Source organism: Lygodium microphyllum, chromosome 8 (assembly GCF_053477565.2).
Source record: "Lygodium microphyllum isolate KBCC chromosome 8, Lygodium_microphyllum_v1.1.10, whole genome shotgun sequence".
NCBI lineage: Eukaryota > Viridiplantae > Streptophyta > Polypodiopsida > Schizaeales > Lygodiaceae > Lygodium > Lygodium microphyllum.
Genome location: NC_141142.1, coordinates 22,386,538 through 22,406,027, shown reverse-complemented (window position 1 = coordinate 22,406,027; position 19,490 = coordinate 22,386,538). Strand labels below are relative to the sequence as shown.

Genomic DNA, 19,490 nt, shown 5'->3' with positions numbered 1-19,490 from the left:
CATTCTTAGGCTTGTTAAGTAAACACCCATGAATCATAACAACACAAATTCTTTTTGTGTTTTTTGTCTTTATACCCTTTGAATAAATTGTATATATTTTAGGGTGTTGTATAAAAGGAACCTTAAGCATGTATAGATGTATTAAAGTGGCAAAAAGTTATTGCAATAAAAGTTGGCATTGTTCTTATCCAAATCAATATCCAAATCAATTGTGCTTCCCCTTAAGTTTTAAAGGCACTAAGAACATTCAGTTTGGAATGGTGCTATAGGGTAGGGTTGAAGAGTCCATGGCTTTTGGAGATATTGTAGTTGACATATGGTTGTTGACATTAGAGGGTATAGTTTTAGGAAGTTCCAAAATCAAATCTAAGGTGTTCGGAGATCTTGATCCCAAATTGGATCCAAATTTGGCAACTAGCCATAAAAATATCAAATGGATCCATCTTCAGGATATTATAGTTATAATAAAGGTGAGACTATTATCCCATCAATATTTGTGCTTTTATTCTTCAAGTGTTAACATAAAGCGTCTTTTTGATGTATGCATTAATGGGTCAACTTTTCATCTAGGATATCTTGGAGCTCAGAGAACAAATCTTGGGAAGCTCACACAATAATGTCGGTGATGCTTTCTTTGCTATTGGTTTGATATATCTATATGAGAAAGACCTTGATCAATCTTTAAAAAGCTTGAATAGAGCAAGCATCATGTATATTGTGAAGAATGAGGCCATGCATGATCTAGTTAATAAATCTATATCATTGATTAAGGATATGAGAGTGATAGATGACAAATCTTGATATGTATTATTTTAACAATCACATGGCATCAATCTAATGATGCTTGCATACACTTGAGTATGTTCTTTCTTGATAAATACATTGTTATATATGCAATGTGAATATGTATTATTTTAACAATCACAAGGCATCAATGTAATGATGCTTGCATGCACTAGAGTATGTTCTTTCTTTATAAATATATTGTTGTTATATGTAATTTGAAAAAAGATTTTCAGATTGTTGCTATATCACCACATATAGTTGCCATGTTTTGCAATGATTGACACAAAATCTTGTGATGATGTAAAGTTACCCCATCAAGGATATAACATTTCACAAGCTTTTGTTTTCATGGAAGAGCTCTTATTTTGGAGTAGTACCAAATGCAACATTAAAATCAAGGCTACTGTACATGTCTTTGGTCTATAGCACATTAAAATGAATTGTGTGTATGTGACTAGATTTCACCTTTGCAAAGAAAATGAAACAGGCAACCCTTGCATGTTATAACTTTTCCTCATTCTTTTTTGATTTGAGTTTTCTTATGCCTAGAGTTGGGATCTCATTTATTCTTGAAATAATTCAACATTGGATCGCATTTTGGGAACTTTTGTCATAAAAGTGATTTCAAGATAGTTATGTTGTGAGAAATCTCTCTATTTGTGAGAAAAAGAATAATGTGGTTCAAGGAGAGAAATCTAGATCCTCATGGATGCAATTGCTCTATGAAACAAGGCTTAATTTGTTGATGTTGTGTTTCGGGTTTAACAAGTTGAAGTCTACAAATGGACCTTTGGTGGATTTATGTTCACAACTATGATGGCGCCAAGATCAATGAGCATTGATAGATTTGTTTTTTCTATGGTTTTAATCCCACTTTGAAAGATCTCATCTTAATATAAAGAAATACTTGAAGGGGCACCAAGCTTGGAGCCAACACGTATCATCTTGAGCAAAAATACTTTAGATCTCTTGATGAGTACATTATTTGATATTAAGTTTATATCTTGATGTAGTTTGTGTGTGCATAAACAGGGTAATGAGTTATCAAAGATCGATTTGTGGCTTTGTTGCTTGGATATTTTCATCTTCTTTGAGAAGGTGAGCTATTGATCCATCTTGAGGTATATATACATACTTTTGGCTTACTATAATTTGATTATAGCAAGTTTTATTATTTTTGAAGAAAGTAACCATCAAGGGAGAATGAGTGAAATGCCTTAGAAAAGTGGCAATAAGAGTAACCAACAAGAGCCCCAGCTATAAAGATAATCTTTGCATGTTTTTGAGCCACTAAATATACAAAATGCATCATGAAAGCAAGCAAAAAATGTGATTGTTGAGATATAACTCATTCTCGTGCTATTTTTTAGGTTCAAGATGAAGGGGAAGTAGGTGCTATGATTAGGTTATTATGTATAAAAGTGCAATAATTTATTTAACAAGATTATTATGTCGAATTGTACATCTATTCTTGAAATGAAAAAGTAAAAAGAACAATCTCAAATTATGTAGCCAACTAAGATTCATTGGCAACCATTTGAGTAAAAATTATTACATGCACTACTATCAGTGATGTCAAATATAGAAGGACCAACCATTTCTTTATCCATAAGGGCATAATGCTCAACACTTGTGCATAATACATAATACAACTTCTAGCTACTTGTGCAAGTATTCAAGGGAATCTTAATATGGCAATATATCGTAAAATGCATAGTGGCATGCATCCTAGCATTGACATGTAGCTAGGGTGCAACCTCATGTTAAGGGTGTGGAAAATGTAAAGGCACCAATGGTATAATCTACAATACCATTTTTGTGGTTGATTGTTTATGAAAATGTAAAGGCACCAATGGTATTGTAGATTATACCACAAAAATGGTATAAGGAAAGGGGCTCAACAATGAAGCTATTCTCATGGTAGTTTTTTTTTTTGGGTTTGAATCTCCAAATGTGCAAGGCAACCACTTTCTTGAAAAGGACTACACTCTAATGGTAGATTACTCTTTTAATACATGACAAGAAATTGGAAAATTAGCTACTCTTACAAGTTGGTTTTCTCTTCTTGGTGGCTCAAAATACTTTTGAGGTGGATATTGGCAATAACTTGACACAAATTGGTACAACTTAGTGTACTTCTTTGGAAGAATACTATTTTTATGAGGTCACAATGGTAGAATAGATTGAGATCTATTATAGTGATACATATAAAGAAAGCTGTGACTACCATATAAAGAGAAAAGTAACTAGCATGGCACACTTGATAGAGAATGAAAATATAGTACATACATTACTAAAATGATGCAATTCTACTATTAAGGAGAATAAGCATGTTTTTCCAAGTAAGGCACAAAAGGGAGTAAAATCGAATAAGCCATCATTTCATGTAGGGTGGCGATCTAAAAGGTCAATTGTGCACGGTCAAAATCCTATTGAAAAGAAGGTATTGTTTATTGAAAATATATGTTTTTTGTAAGAGCAATAGGAACACATGGATCATGAATGCTCGTAGTGCCAATCTAAGATAATTATGAAGAAAGAAGGAGCATAAAGGAAATAAGTCTAAGCCATTAGTCGCATTAATGCTCACTTAGTGAGTAGCAAAATGGGAATTTACAAATTTATAATGTGCATGGAGTAAATTGAGGGATCAAACAACATCAGTGTTCTTTGCTTTGATTTAAGCACGAATGCTAATTTTAAATCTCCTAAATTAGTAGCCAAGTTGAGAATTTGAGAAGATGAAAAGTGTCCTATGTGTGAGGCTAGTATGGTAGGTCGAAGTTATATAGAACTAATCACACCTACTATTGAAAGATTCACATTCACTTGTAGAGTTATGTGGGTATTAAGAGCTTTCATATTGAGAATGAAAATACCATCAATAATCATTTCCCTATATTAGTGAGTGATGATATCCTTGATTGGTTGGAGAAAGTGTAATTTTTAGTTAGATAGACCTTAAAAGATTATTAAATACACAGTGAAGCTTGAAGATGCACACAATATAGTCCTAGCAATACCTTTGGTCTAGAATAGTTCTTGGTTATGTCATTTTGAAATAGAAATGCTATTGTTTCTTTAAACCAACAAATGATGGATAGACACTTTTTCAAAGCACATCTTTTTTGGGCACCTTCTTATGACATTCAAAGAATAAGACCAAAACATTGAAAGAATTTTCCCATATGTATGTAGAACTTAAATGACATATACCAATCTTTGATACAAAATAGAGTGAATTCTTTATGTAAGATATTTGCTTCATGGTCCAATAAACTCACACAACTTGTTATATAAGAAGAGTGTTCTATTTTCATGGGCTAATAAAAAAGTTGTCATTTGTAAGTCTATATAGTAAGTCTTTTGTAACCTTTGTAAGTCTATAGTAAGTGTTCTATACCCTTTCTAAGTCTATAGCAAGCCTTAACCTTTGTAAGTCTATAGTAAGTCTTGTAACCTTTGTAAGTTGAGTGTAAGTGAATAGTAAGTTGCATGTAAGTCTATAGTAAGTCATTTGCAATATTTCTTTTGAAAAATTTGTAATTTCTTTGTAAGTTGTTTGTGACATTTGACTCTAAGTCTTCTCTACCTTTGTAAGTCAACAAAAATCCTCTCAAACCTTTGTAAGTCCATTGTATCTCCATTACAAGCCACCTAGAGCCTCTATAAATCCTCTAGAACCTCTGTCCTCTGTAAGTCTATCTTTGGTTTAGTCCTTTAGAATAACTCTATAAGTCCTTTGTAAGTCTACTATAAGTCCACTTTTGAACCATTGTACATCCATTGAAACTCCTCATTACTCTAAAGCTACCGTGAATCCCAAAACATATTACTATAATCTTCTGTAACAACTGTAAATCCTCTACATTATAAGTCTACTCAAACCATTGTAAGTCCATTGAAGTTCTTTGAAAATCTACAATAAGTCTTTTATAAATCTAGTATCAATTCCTTGTAAGTCCATCATAAGTCAAACTAGAAGTCCATTATAAGTCCATTGAAAGTTGATTGCAAGTGCACTAGAAGTCCACAATAAGTCCAATGTAAGTCCACTATGAAATCTAGGTCCATTAGTAATTCCAATATGAGTCTAATGTTAGTCCTTGGGGGTAATTCCATATGACTCTAATATAATTCCTCTATAAGTCCATGAGTCCTAGTTCCCTATAAGTATAGATGTAAGTCCCTTGTATTGTAAGTCCACTAAAAGCATAATGTAATTCCTAATGTAAGCCCACTAAGAGCATAAGGCAAGTCTTTTGCAAGTCTAGAGTCCAATGTAAGATCTAATGTAGGTCCTTTGTAAGTCCATACGAGTCTAGAGTCCTCTATAATTCCACAAGTCCTTTAGGACCAGTATGAGTCTTCCTTTATAAGTCCATTATAAGTCTTTATAAGGTTATTGTAAGTCATTTTTAAGACCACAAAGTCCTTTGTAAGACCACTTTAATTTCTTTAGGACCAATTTTAGTCCTTTTAAAGTCCATTGTAATTCTTTCACATATCCTTTGTAAGTCCATTGTAAGCTTGTTGTTGTAAGTCCACTTTGAGTCTAAATTTAGGACCATTATGATTCTAATGTAAAACATTTATAAGTCTACTACGATTCCTTTATAAGTCCTTAAAGTTATCTCATTTATAAGTTATCTATTGCCATTGTAAGTCCTCTAGAAATAGTGTAAGTCATTTAGGACCACTATAAGTTATTTAGAATATTTGTTACTCCCCCATAGGTCTAGTATACGTTTGTATAAGCCTTTAGAAGTAGTATAAGTACTTCATAAGTCCACTAGAAGTCATCTAGGACCAATATAGCTCCTCTAGATCACTATATAAGACCTTTATAATTCCATTTTGTGAGTCCAGTGTAAGTCCTCTAAGATCATTATATAACTCCTTGTTAAGTTGGATATAAGTCCTCTAGGACCGTTGAGGGACCATTGTTAGTCTACTATAAGTCCCCAAAGACCACTATATGTCTACTATAAGTCAATTGTTAGTTCTCTAGGACCATTATAAGTTGATTGTAAGTTGTCTAGGACCATTATAAGTTCATTATATGTTTACTTTAAGTATGTAAGTCCAATATAAGTCCTTGAACTCCACTACATTTCCACTTTAAGTTCATTATAAGTCCTCTAGGACCAATATATGTCCACTACATGTCTACTTTAAGTCCATTATATGTCCACATTGTAAGTCCTCTTTGGACCATTATAATCCCATTACATGTCTACACTTTAAGTCCTTCAAGTCCATTGGAAGTCCATTATAAGTCCTTAGAACCATTTTTGACTATGATTCCACCATCGTAAGTCTGTTATAAAACTTTTGAAACTAGTAATTCCTTTGCAATTCCATATTTGACTGTGAGTCCACTATCATAAGTCTACTATACGTATTTTGAAACTAGTATAATTCCTTTGTAATCGTACTATAAGTCCTTTTTAAGTCCACTATAAGTCATCTATAATTTTTTAAAAGTCCATTGTCAGTCCTATAGAACCAATGTATGCCCATTATAAGTCTAATGTAAGTCCTCTCGATCTATTTTAAGTGTACGTATAAGTCCAAATTAAGTCCTCTAAATCTAGTTTAAGTTTGCAGAATCTTTAATAAGTTTGCTAGATATACTATTTTTTGAGTAAGTTTACTTCTAGTATAAGTCCACTATGGGTCTTTTATATTTACTGTAAGTCCATTCTAACTAAAATATTTGTAATTCCTTTGTAGAACCTCTTGAAGTCCTTTGAAAGTTAATGTAAGTGCTTTAAAACCTTTGAAAGTCAACTATAAGTCCTTGTAACCTTTGTTTGTCCCTAGAAGCAGCTATAGGTTATGTAGAATCATTAGAAGTCCTACATAAATCTATTATGGGAAGCTTTGTAAGTCCTTTGGAACTTTTCTATCCTATAAAACCTATGTAACTCCTATGTAAGTACAATGTACATTCTTTGTGAGTTTCCTCTAAAACCTATGTAACTCCTATGTAAGCACAATGTACATTCTTTGTGTGTCTCTAGTTTAGACCCATTGTATTATATTATAAGTCCTCTCTAGAACCACTATAATGAGAGAATTGTAAGTTCATTGCAATATCTCTTCAACCATTACAATTCTTTTGGAACAATTAGAAGTTCATTGCAAGCCCTTTAGAGCCATTGTAAGTCCATGTATGGAACCATTGTAAGTCTAGTTGAAGTCTTATAAATCATCTATGATTCTACTATGAGCTCTCTTGAGCCATTGTAAGTTAGGGAATGCATATGTAAGAAGCCCTACACATCATCTATTGGGCATTAAAAAACCCTTTTAGTTGAATAATATAACATAGTAACATGATCCGTCTTTCTTAAGAAACTTATGTACTTTGCCTCTAAGCACAATAAATAACCTATTTGTATAAATCTATAAAACTTTTCCAAATTTTACCACAATAAAAAAACCCTATTTGTGAAATCACGTGACAATATTTGGGTTGCTTGTGATTAATAAGAACCTATTCTTTTGGCCAATCTAAATCGATATGCACCATATCAATCTTAATTGTTAAAAACAAAAGCTATAAACCCATCAATTGAACTCACCATAGGTAGTATAGCATGTACCACGTTTTTAATCACGTTTGCTACATTAAGTGTTGAGCGAAAAAAAGAAACCCTAAGCAATAACTTGATACACTCACAGTTTTGGAGATGGGCTACAAGCCAATGGCCAAGTTGAGAGTACTAATAAACGACTTGTAGAAATCTTATCCAAGATAGTGTTAGAAAGTAAGCGAGATTGGGATAAGAAATTGTATGTGGTAGTGTGGGCTTACAACACGACATTCAAGAGAGCTACATGTCACATCCTGTTCAAGCTGATATATAGGGGGAATGTGTTTTGCCATTCGAAATAGAGTTGCACACCATGGTTTCACTCCTAATCATTCATTGGGTGAGACATAAGCATTAGAGGAAAGATATACTACTCTTGCACATCTTGATTAGATTTGGTTGTAGGCTTTACTACATCAAGAAGTAGGGAGGAAGAGAATGAAAGCCCTTCAAGATCTTCGAGCTAAGAAATATAAATTTGTGAAGGGTCAGTTGGTGCTGCATTGTGATGCTCGATGTGAGCTATTTCCTGGTAATTTAGAAACCAAGTGGGATGGGCCATACAAAATTATACATTTAGGAAAGAATGGCTTTAAGCCCTTTAAGCAGATTTGCAGGGGATAGTGTTCAAGAATAAAGTTAACTTTAATAAGCTGAAGCCTTACTATGTGTAAGGGCTAACATTGGGCTTGGTGCGTGTGCATGTCCTTTATGATTCAGCTTGAACTTGTAGTAGGTACCAAGACGATCGGATGTGAAGAATCATTCCTTATCTTAAGCATTTGTATCTAGAGCAATGTTACCACTACGGTCAAGTGATTTGGTGGAGTAAGGTTATCACGTTATTGAGTGACAAGACAATTCTTTCACGTGGAGATTAAGGTCTACTGCCACCATTGTTAAAGAATTTTGACTAGTGTTCCTATCAAGTTTAGCGAGGAAGGAGGGATTTGTACATGTATTCTCTCTCTTGGCTTGATTTTGATTATCATAAGTACGAGTGAGCTGATCAATATGGCGTGGCCTATCACCGAAGACTCGATCTATACTTCGTATTTCAATGGAGCTTCTAAAGAGTATTTAGGACACTTTTTTACTAATAATATGGTAGAATACAAGGCCTTGATTATGAGGCTAGATGTAGCCTGATGTGGTGATATCCATTGATTATTGGTGAAAGGTGGCTCACAATTAGTAATCAATTAGCTGAATGGGACCTACAATGTGCGGGCTCCCAACTTATGGATGTATTGTTGTGTAGGCTTAGATATGTTGCATATTTTGGAGATGGTGACTTGTCAGCTAGTTCCTCGACAGTGAAATCGCTTTGCAGATTCCCCAGCCAATTATGCTTTTGTTGAAGATGTCTTTCTCAATTGTGGTCTGAGAAAGCTCTTACAATTACCTTTTAACATTAGCCCAAGACTACTTTGGGGTCTTCTTGCTGAACGTCTTATTTTGGTCGTTGATGACTAGTTTGGGTTACGAGTCAGGTAGCAATTGAGAAACTTTCTATTTTGTCATGGATGCATATAGGATTGTTTATTGTCATATTCGTCAAACACCCCTTGCTTTTTATGGAGGGGGATTAGCCAATAACTTGATGCATTTAGTATAGGGACTGTGGTGCTCTTATCCTTGGTCGGTCTTGTGCTTTGGTAGAGTTATGTTAGGACCAAGGGTTTGTTTTTGTAGTACATTGCTAAATAGTAGTAAAGTGTATTATCTCATAAGGCCAAGAGGGCCAATTTTTTGGTTGTGAAATGTTATATTTCTTTAGGCCAAGAGGGCCATATGTCTATTTGGTGTAGGTGCATTTAATGGTTTTCTGTTTTAGTGACTGCATCATACAGGTTTGATGAAGTGCCTGGAGGAAGCCTTTGCTGCACGAGAGCTTCTTGTGGCCATTCTAGGTAGTGTCATCGCCTTTTCGAGTTTTTCCCTTATGCTGATAGTGTTATACGTGTATGTGGGGGTTATTTTCTTTCATTTGTTAGGGATTGGCAATCAAGGCATGAAGTCTTAGGGCTAGGTTAGGTATATTTGAGAGAGGTTCGAGCAGTTGTCTACCTCCTATAAGTAACGACATTATCACGTATTAAAGATATGTTTTTAGAAGGTGGTCCTAGTGACCTTGTTTTGCCCGCTTGCTAGGTAGTGGTTTTAGGAGTCTTTGCTAGAGTGTGGCAGTTAGAGAAGCTTGTCGAAGTATAAAGCAGAGAAAAAATTGAATATACTTGAGATAAAACAATATAGAGGGTTCTAACCCCCTAAAATAGAAAGAAAGAAAGAAAATCCTAAGAGCAATTGCTTATCGCCCTACGGAGGCTTGGTGGGTTCCTAGTGTCGGGGGGTGATGCCTTATCTTTCAAGGGGTAGCAGGTAGCCAAAATAAAGAAATAAGAAAGGTTGGAGTGAAAATAAAAGTGAGTGAAAAAGAAAGGGATTAAGTGTCACCTTGTGAGAGCTTGGTAGATTCTTGGGTATCGAGTTAGGACCTAAGGCCAATGCCCTGTTCTCCCTGCGTCCCTCTACGCTCAACTCCCTCCTTTTTACATGCCTATGTATGGAAACTTTGAAAGGAAGTATGTTAAAAGAAAATTTGTGATGACCAAGCTATAGGACTTCTCGCTTAGTAGGAGGTCCTAGTCTAGTTGTCCTAAGTTGGCTAGGCCTTGATTTTGTCAGGGGGTAGGGTGAGAGTTGATCTTGTGCTTTATTGAGTATATTTGTTATGGAAACTTGATGCTTTTTATGGTTGTTTATGCATATGAGTTCATGGGATTTGAAGGGTTGAGTCACCCTATCTCGTGGTCGCCAATGAGAGTAAATTTTTAGAGCCCGCCGATTTTGAAGTGGAAAATAGCCTCGAAGGAGGTCATAAAAGACCAAATTTTCATGCAAAATGAAAGAGTTGTGAATTCATAAGTTATAGTTTTCCTAGATGGAGTTCGATGCCAGGAATCCAACACAAGCGCACAAGTCTTGGTTCGTCGATTGGAGTTCGTTTGAACCCCCATTTAATCCTTGCAAGGTTTGGCATTATAAAGCAACTATGTGATCCAAAAGCTAGAAAGTGCATGATGGTGGCCAACTTTATAGATTTCAATGCCATGAAGCTGGCCATCCAGTTGGATCTCGAATTGGAGTTCATTTGGGTCTCCGTTTGGGGAAAAAAACCACTTTGCCAAGTATGAACACAAGAGCATGAATTGTTTTTTTTAAAAAAAAGTTTTAAGTCTTAATCTTGTTTAAGCTTGGGGAAGAGTGAAAAGTCACCTTTTATGAAATGTGGGGGGAAAGGGGGTGCTATTTTTTTCACCGTCCCCAAATTTACCGTTTTTTAATGATTTTTAAACTGGTGATGATCAAAGAAATGCTCTGGGCAACAAGATATTCAATTTCCTTGCCATCTATTACCACACGAATGAGCAGAAATGATGCATTCTACGAAGAGATCTGACTTTACTCTTTCACTCACATCTCCTCTCTCCTCTTGTTGTATGTTCTCATGGATTAGTGTATGAGAGAAGGGGGTGGGCTAGATGAAAGATTTCAATCATGCGATGATGTGGGAGTGGAAAGGGACATAGATTGGGGTTGGACAGATTGTTAATGGCTGTTCAGGAGCATCAGTGGACCTCTAATTTTGAAATATGTACGTCATAAGGGCATGATTTCATATGTCAGATTTTATTATTTTATGATAAATTTTGGTTTGGGAATGGTTAAAAATGATTGTATTTGGTTGCCAATGCTCTGATTTATTAACCATGTTGGAGTAATCAAGAGAAATCAGTCGTATAATAATTTTATGCTAAATATGCAAAACCCACGACTATGCGGTTTAAGAAAAATTATGCATTTTTTGGGGTTTTTTTGTGCATAGTGTTCCTATGGGTTGAATATGATGTGAAAATCATTCTCAATAAGATAAATCAATCTAAACTAATAAATAAATAAATATCAATAATTATTAATAAATAAATAGAAAAAAAAGAAAAATAGAGAAAAATAAGTTTCTTTTTGCATCCAAAAAGTAAGATTTATATTTGTGAATGTATAGTAGAGTTGAAGCATGAGTTTTAGCCTCAGTTCAAAGCCATATCTCTATGTTAAAGTGGTTTTTTATTGCGTTTAGAAAAGAAAAATACTTTCCTATTTTTTTCCTTCAAAGAGACTATTTTTAATGTTATTTCCATTTATTTCAATTTAAATTACTAATTTTTCTTGATTTTTTAATTTATGTGACTAATATGGACTTTGATCCCTATCAGCATATCAATTATTATTCCATACATGTGAACAACATTGAACCCTCAAAACCCAACAAAATCTCAATTTCTGTATTAAATTCCACATCTTGAGTTTTGTGATTTTAATTTTTTTTATGTAAATGACTAAAAACGATTGAATTTTTATGACTTTAGACATCACCAAACATAATTCAAGCATTCTCAACCATTTTTCACAATATACATAAGAGATAGGACATAATATGTAATAAACCCACACTTACGCTAAATCCCACACACATGATGCATCGTATTTCAAAAAATAGAGCCGTTGATACTGTCACACAACCAATGGCACTTTCTTCATGGTTTCTCACTCCATTCCTTGCATCTCAACACGATTCGACACCCATTCCCCCTTATCCTCTCAACCCATATGAACAACAATTAGATCAAGAGAGAAAGAGAAGAGAGAGGCTAAATTTTGATCCTTTCATTAAGTGCATCATTTCTCTTATTGTCTCTGTAAAAATGAAGGAAATTTTTACAAGAAGCAATGGCCCCAACTATTCCTTATGATTTTACCAAGTAGAAATTGCCAATTTTGGGGGCATGAAGGGGTGCACCAAAAAATGTGTCCCCCCTCCAATTAAAATTTCTCTTGTTTGAAGCTTCTAAGATTCATTAAAACACTAATTACCAAATTGATTAGTTCATCTCCTTCGTATTTGCACTACTAGCAAGTATTTTCAAGCCAAATGAAGGGGTAAACGACCTCATATTTGCAATTTGACTCGACGACCAAGCAGCTTCCTGGCATAAAAAACTATTACTTTGGTCTCCATCACTCACTTTTTGGCTTCTAGATCAAGTAGCTACTTTATAATGACAAACCTTGCAGCTATTAAATGGGGAATCAAATGGGCTCCAATCGATGAATAGACACTTGCCATGGATTCCTAACATCAAAATCCAGCTAGGAAAACTCTAGCTTCTCAATCTTTGATTGATACATTTTTTTCCAGACCATTACTTTTACAACTCCCTTGCCACTTTTGCACTTTAAAATCCATCTTAAAATCAGATCTCAACTATATTATTAATAGAACTCTCACAACTTCAGTTCATGGCATGGCCTTTAAACAATGCTTTACGAGCAAGAAGCCCAATATGTCGCACATAAAAGTGTTTGGTTTTATTGCATATGTTCGTGTGTCAAATGAGGTAGAAAGGAACTTAATCCAAAGGATAAAAAACATATTTTCATTGGATACTCTTTAGAGCAAAAGGGATATCACTATTATAACACTGTCACACAAGTGAGTTCAAAGTGAGCAGGGATGTTATTTTTTATGAGATGAGCACTTGGTATGTATCTCGTGGTGATGCATTGGATGATGATCATGATCATGATCATAATAGTTATGTGCCGAAAGAAAAGCAAGAATCACGAAGTCTTAGTGGACAAGAAATATTAGTTGGTACTACAACTACAATGCCCTTGGTTTGGGAGACTAAGAAGCAATTCCATATCTTTAGGTGCATCTACTAGTGTTGCAAGTAAAGACAAGGGCAAGAAGAAAGCCTTAGATGTGGTAATGATACATCTCCTAGTCATTTGGCGTTTAATGGAGATTCCACTAGTTCAAATAATTTGGATGATAAACTTGGTATTATTTCAGTTAGGACACCAAGTGTATTTAGAGTACATGGTAAAATAAAGACTCTACTAAGTGACCCAATGGTATGCAGGTCTAGTAGGGCTAGATATCCTATTAAAAGATTTGGTTTTGAAGGTTATGTAGCTCACCATTATGCTTATGTAGTAAAGGTGGTTGAGGATATTAAGTCCACTTGCTTTGAGAATGTTATTGGTCATGCTCATTGGGATTTGGCAATGGATGAGGAGATAGTTGCATTAGAAGCCAATAAGACTTGGGATTTAGTACCATTTCCTAAGGGCAAGAAAGCTATTAGGTGTAAGTGGGTTTACAAAATTAAGAATAATGCAAATGGTTCTATTAGCATGTATAAGGCTAGACTAATTGCAAAAGGTTATGCTCAAACATATGGCATATATTATAAAAAGACATTTAGTCCATTTGCTAGAATGGCAACTATTAGATGTGTGATTGCTTTGGCAGTAGCCAAAGATCGGAGCTTGTAGCAAATGGATATCAATAATGCCTTCTTGGATGGTGAGTTACCAAGAAGAGGTGTGTATGGAGCAACCGGTAGTTTATGAGGATTTAGAGCATCCCGCATATTTGTGCAGGTTAAAGAAGACACTTTATGGGCTGAAGCAAGGACTTAGAGATGGTTTGACAAGATCGAAGAGTATCTTGTCAACATTGGCTTTTATGTTTCTGATGATGATCACTCACTTTATGTTAGAAAGAGAGATGCAGGCTTGGCCATCATAGTCATCTATGTGGATGACCTAATTATTATAGGTCACAATGACAGTGGGATTGTTAAAGTTAAGGACCTTTTGAAGAAGAAGTTTCAAATGAAGGATTCGGGTGAGCTGAGATACTTTCTTGGTATTGAGATGATCAGATGTGATGATGGTATATGGTTGTCCCAAAGGCAGTATGGCTTGTTGGATATGTTGTCCAAGCATGATTTGATAGTGCGTAAGTCTCTTTTAGTGCCATTGGAGCAAAATGTGAAGTCAAGTGCTGATCTTGGGGATGAGATAGAAGACCCTATTGTGTTTAGGAGGAAGATAGTAGAGACTTTGATTTACATGACTATAGACTTAAGCTATACTATAGGCTTTATTAATCAATTTATGTAATTCTTAGAAAGCCTCATTTGGATGGAATTAGATGCATATTGAGATATATGAAGTCCACTTTGTATTATGGACTTTTTTATAAGGAAGATAAGGATATACAAGTGTCTAGATACATAGATGTAAACATGATTGGTAGCATGTTTGATAAATGATCTATCATCGGATTCATGTTTTTCCTTCATAGTAAAATAGTTACATGGAGCAAGAAAAGACAATTTACAATTGCTTTATTGAATACAAAGCTGAGTACAAAGGTGTTTTCCTAAGGTTGTATGGCTGCAGAAGTTATTGGGTGATTTTGATGTGTAGGTACTTATCATTCATTGTGACAACATAAGTAGCACTGGCTAGGAACCCTATGTTCTATACCAAGATAAAACACATTAAAGTGTATTACCACTTTGTGAGAGAGAAGGTACTTGCAGGTGAGGTCAACTTGGTATATATTAGTACAAAGGATCATATAGTTGTATTTGCTTTGTTACATCTATCTACAGCATCAAGAATCATGTGTTGGGAAGAGTTGCTTGAACTGCTGCGCCAAACACACACTATACATACAAGAGAAAGCTCAATCAAGAACACAAGAAGAGAGATGGAGGCCAAAAACTTTTCTTGCTAGTTTCTTCTTCTTCTTTCACACAAAATAAAATGTAAACAAAGTATAGATAAGGTACAACATAAAGAAAAGTGGCCTACTCAGTCAAACAATATATAACTCACTATAGCAATTGACTAGTGCTATAATTATGCCAACTATAGGCAAGTGCAATAAACTAAATATAATAAGTAATAAGTCAATGGCCATATGAGGATCATAATGACCACCGACGTCCTAAGTGTAAACATGTGGACCCATCTAGCTAGACAATCCATCATCAATGTCTGCATGTGTTAATCTTGCTATCTCAACACTCCCTCTCAAGCTATGTTGTATCAACTCCAAGCTTTGCATCCAATGCCTTTGTGAAAATGTTATCTATTTGATTATGTATGCTAACATATACCAAGTCAATCTCTCCTACAAGTATCTTCTCTCTCACTGGTCATGCATCTCAATGTGTTTTGTCCTAGCATGGAACACTGGGTTCCTAGCTAGATGTATGCTACTCATGTTGTCATAATGAATGACAACTGGACCATCTCCTTACACATCCAAATCACCCAATAACTTTTGCAGCCATACCATCTCCTTGCATATCCAAATCGCCCAATAACTTTTGTAGCCATACCACCTCACATATTGCTATAGCAACACCTCTATACTCACCCTTTGTACTCAATAAAGCAAATATATGTTGCTTTTAACTACTCCTTGTAATTGTTGCACTATCAAGGGAAAATATAAATCCGCTAGTAGACATGCTACCATCATAATCTGCATCTATATATCCAAACACTTGTACACTCTTACTTGCCTCATAAAAAAGTCCATAATGAAAAATGGACTTCACATATCACAATATGCATCTAATTGAATCCAAGTGAGGCTTTCTAGGAATTTGCATAAACTAATTGATAAGGCCAATATCATAGCTCAAGTCTTTGGCCTTATGATGATAGTCATGTAAATCAAACTTCCTACTATTCTCTTGAACATAGTAGGGTCTTCTATCTCATCCCAAACATCAGCACCCAACTTCACATTTTGCTCCAGTGGCACTAAAAGAGACTTACATACTGTCATATCATACTTGGACAATATATCGAATCCATATTGCGTTTGGGACAACCATATATCATCATCACATCTAATCACCTCAATACCAAGAAAGTACCTCAGGTCATCCAAATCCTTCATCTCAAATTGATTCTTCAAAAAGTCCTTAACTTCAGCAATTCCACTATCATTGTCACCTATAATAATTAGGTCATTCACATAGATTACTATGATGACCAAGCTTGCATCTCCCTTTCTCACATAAAGTGAGTGATCATCATTAGAAACATAAAAGCCAATGTTGACAAGTGTCAAGAAGTGAACTAGAGAGAGAAAGAGGAGAGAGAATACTACAAAAGAGAGAGAAGAATAAGTGCACAAGAGAGAGAAAGAGAGTAATAAGGAGAGAGAAATACTAGAAATAGAGAGAGAAAGACTGGAAAGAAGAAGAGAGATGACTGGAAGCCATGAAAGGATAGGAGGAGCTAATGAGAGAAGGGGGACAAAGTGGCACTCTTCTGTAAAAATTGATTACATGCACATATGTCATTTGCTCTTTTATATGCCCCTAATGTAACTCTTTACATTCCATCCCCACTCGGATGTTTTTGTCCTCAAAAAGAAAAATGGGACTTATTACAATTTTCCAAGTGGTGGAAAGGGGCAAAGTACTCTGCATGGACTAAAAATAAATTAGCCTAATCTTCAAGGATTCACAAAATAAGTAGAACTAGAGGGCTGAAAATCAAGTACAAAGTATTGACATCCATTTGAGAATATTAAAATGAAATATTGGACCAGAATATTGTCATTAAGAGCTCCTCCTAGATGGAGACTCTATGTCATCCATTGCAAACCTTGTTGTATTGAATTTGGAAAAACTTTGGATTGGCTAACCGAATCAGATGTGCTATAACTCTAGATGAAGCTCTCATTAAGTACTTTAGCCCATATGACTCATGCATCTCTGTCATTAATTCAACATTAAATCTGGTCCAAAATAGAGATCTATTCTGCAATGAAACAAAGCCCACTAGTTGGCATGATGTTTGTCTCAAAATTATTGAAGGTAAGGACATCATTCCCAAAGTAATATTGATTCACATAGAGAGTTAATTCCAACTCTTAACCTCATGGGTCAAAAGGAAAGGTAACATCACGTCCATACACCATGACCACCAAACCAAAGATATCATCACTCATGAAATAATTTGGATGTACTAATGATTCCACAAAAGCATAAGCAACTAAATCAAATAGAAGCCCATGATCATGGTCTTCCTTATCAGAAACTTCATAGGCTGCAACTGTAAACCCTTTAACTTCCTCTTGATCATCATCAAAATTTTCTTTAGCATGACTATCTTTATCCTCTTCATCTGAATATTCAAATACCACAAATATCCTTGCATTCTTTGCTCTGCACAAATCTTTGTGATTAAAATACATCGGGCTCAGCACATCTATAACATAACCCTTGAGCATGCAATTCTCTGATCTAATTCTCGAGCTTTACGGGTTTTAGACACAATGTTGCATGCATCATCACTATATAGATCAACAATAGAATAATCATACTATTGTCCATGGTACTAATGGGAAGCATGTGGCTGAGAAGTACATGAATGTTGCTCATAGTCATATTGCTACCCATATAGATATTGGTATCCATGAGAGATTGATTGGCTATACTCATTGTTGTACATATTTAGCAACAATTGCAATAAGTCTTGTTGAGCTCTTGCATCAATCATAGCAATCAATACAACCAATGTGTGCTTATCATATACTTGTGTTAAACCCTCTTGCAAAACAACATTACAATAAAGATTGATGAGAGCTTCCAAGATGCATGGCTGTACCAATAGATCCATATGAGATGTCAAGTGTTTGGCAAGTTCTCGTTCTATCATGGTTACATCAAAATCCATAAGTGCATATGCCAATATATCAATCATGTGAGTCATGTGAGCACCTAATTTGCTAAATTCCATTTCTCAAATGATACTCATAATATTGCTACTAGATGTCACTTGCCTTCCATAAGACACTGCAGAGTCAACATTTCCTTGCGAAAAATCATAATTACAAATGCTACCATGACCATCCTTATCTTATGATTCACCCACAATATCCATTCTTGATGGAGATTGGCTCAATGATGTATGGCTTTTCCAAGATCCCTTAGAATGCCCACATTGCTCAAGAAGTGTTCATGTGCTCTAACTATGTTGCTACTTATAAGCTCCAACATTTCCAAGCGAGGAACTACCTACTTCATAACTGACTTGCTACTGATAATCTTGGCCATAATGAGCTTTATCCATTCTATTATCAATATTATTTGAGCTTTACTATAAGTTATGATTATTGGATCCACCCACATTAATCAATAATAGTACCAAATGTAGATGATGCCACTGGCCTTCCACTCTAGGGCTACACCATCCTTAGAGCTTTCCTTGAGTGCCTTTGTGCATGCAGTAGGAAGAGGAGCCACCATATGCCACATTAGCGACTCAATAAACATGAAAATAAATGGCCTTGAAGACCCTTAAACCACACCAATACAATGCTTCCACAAATGGATAGCCATATGTAGCTTGTTTTTTTTAAATTCTCATGGAGCTTCTTGAGGCTATCATGAAGCCATCACTCCACTTCTATGGTCTCATGTTCTTACATTGTGTGGTGGATGTAGTCAAGATCCATGCAGTCTCCATCTAGCTTTTATCCCTTCCACTCTAGGGCTACACCATCCTTAGAGCTTTCCTTGAGTGCCTTTGTGCATGCAGTAGGAAGAGGAGCCACCATATGCCACATAGCGACTCAATAAACATGAAAATAAATGGCCTTGAAGACCCTTAAACCACACCAATATAGTGCTTCCACAAATGGATGGCCAAATGAATCACAGTAAAATTTTTCCTCAAAATTTTGTTGCTACCTTTTTCATTCCTTTCCACACTGATGGCATGCTCAATAACATTAATGTTAACACCCTTTCAATTTGTGATCATGTCGAGGACACTATTAAGGATGCTTAATGTAGAAGAAGAGAAAAGAAGATATGTGAGGGCACACTGGAGAAGCTTCTAGTGATGGTGCATTAAAGTGCACTAAAGAGAATCTATCGCATTCTAACATGTGCTATTTAAACCCCTTGCATGCATGCAATGGTCCAAATGACCCTCAGATGGCTATGGTGATGCTAAGTAGGTGGTGAAGCAGCAAAGGCATAAAGAGAAGATGGATTTGGATTATGATAAGGTGGTATGATAGTTGGTGATGATGCTACAAAGGTGGAGAAGTGTCTACATGAAGATCCAAAAAACTATAACCAAAAGAATAGAGAATTTGGTGTGGCTAGAAAGAATGTGTATTATGCTTCGGTCTCTTTTTCTTTG

At 35.3% G+C, this 19,490-nt stretch overlaps 1 protein-coding gene across 9 annotated transcripts in view; it reads left to right on the top strand.

Annotated features, from left to right (window-relative positions):
• Window positions 1-2,231, top strand: part of LOC148032051 (uncharacterized) — a 63,961-nt gene extending 61,730 nt beyond the window's left edge. For 3 of the 9 annotated variants that reach the window (XM_087684031.1, XM_087684030.1, XM_087684029.1), the window contains 2 exons: window positions 270-470; window positions 571-955. In XM_087684031.1, the coding sequence (XP_087540157.1) occupies window positions 270-470; window positions 571-801 (432 nt within the window). In that variant the 3' untranslated portion in view covers window positions 802-955. Of the gene's footprint in view, window positions 1-269; window positions 471-570; window positions 956-1,818; window positions 1,885-2,156 lie in introns of those variants that run through there. The other 6 variants (XM_087684038.1, XM_087684033.1, XM_087684034.1 and 3 more) reach the window with 4 other exon arrangements.
• Window positions 2,232-19,490: the final 17,259 nt, after the last annotated feature.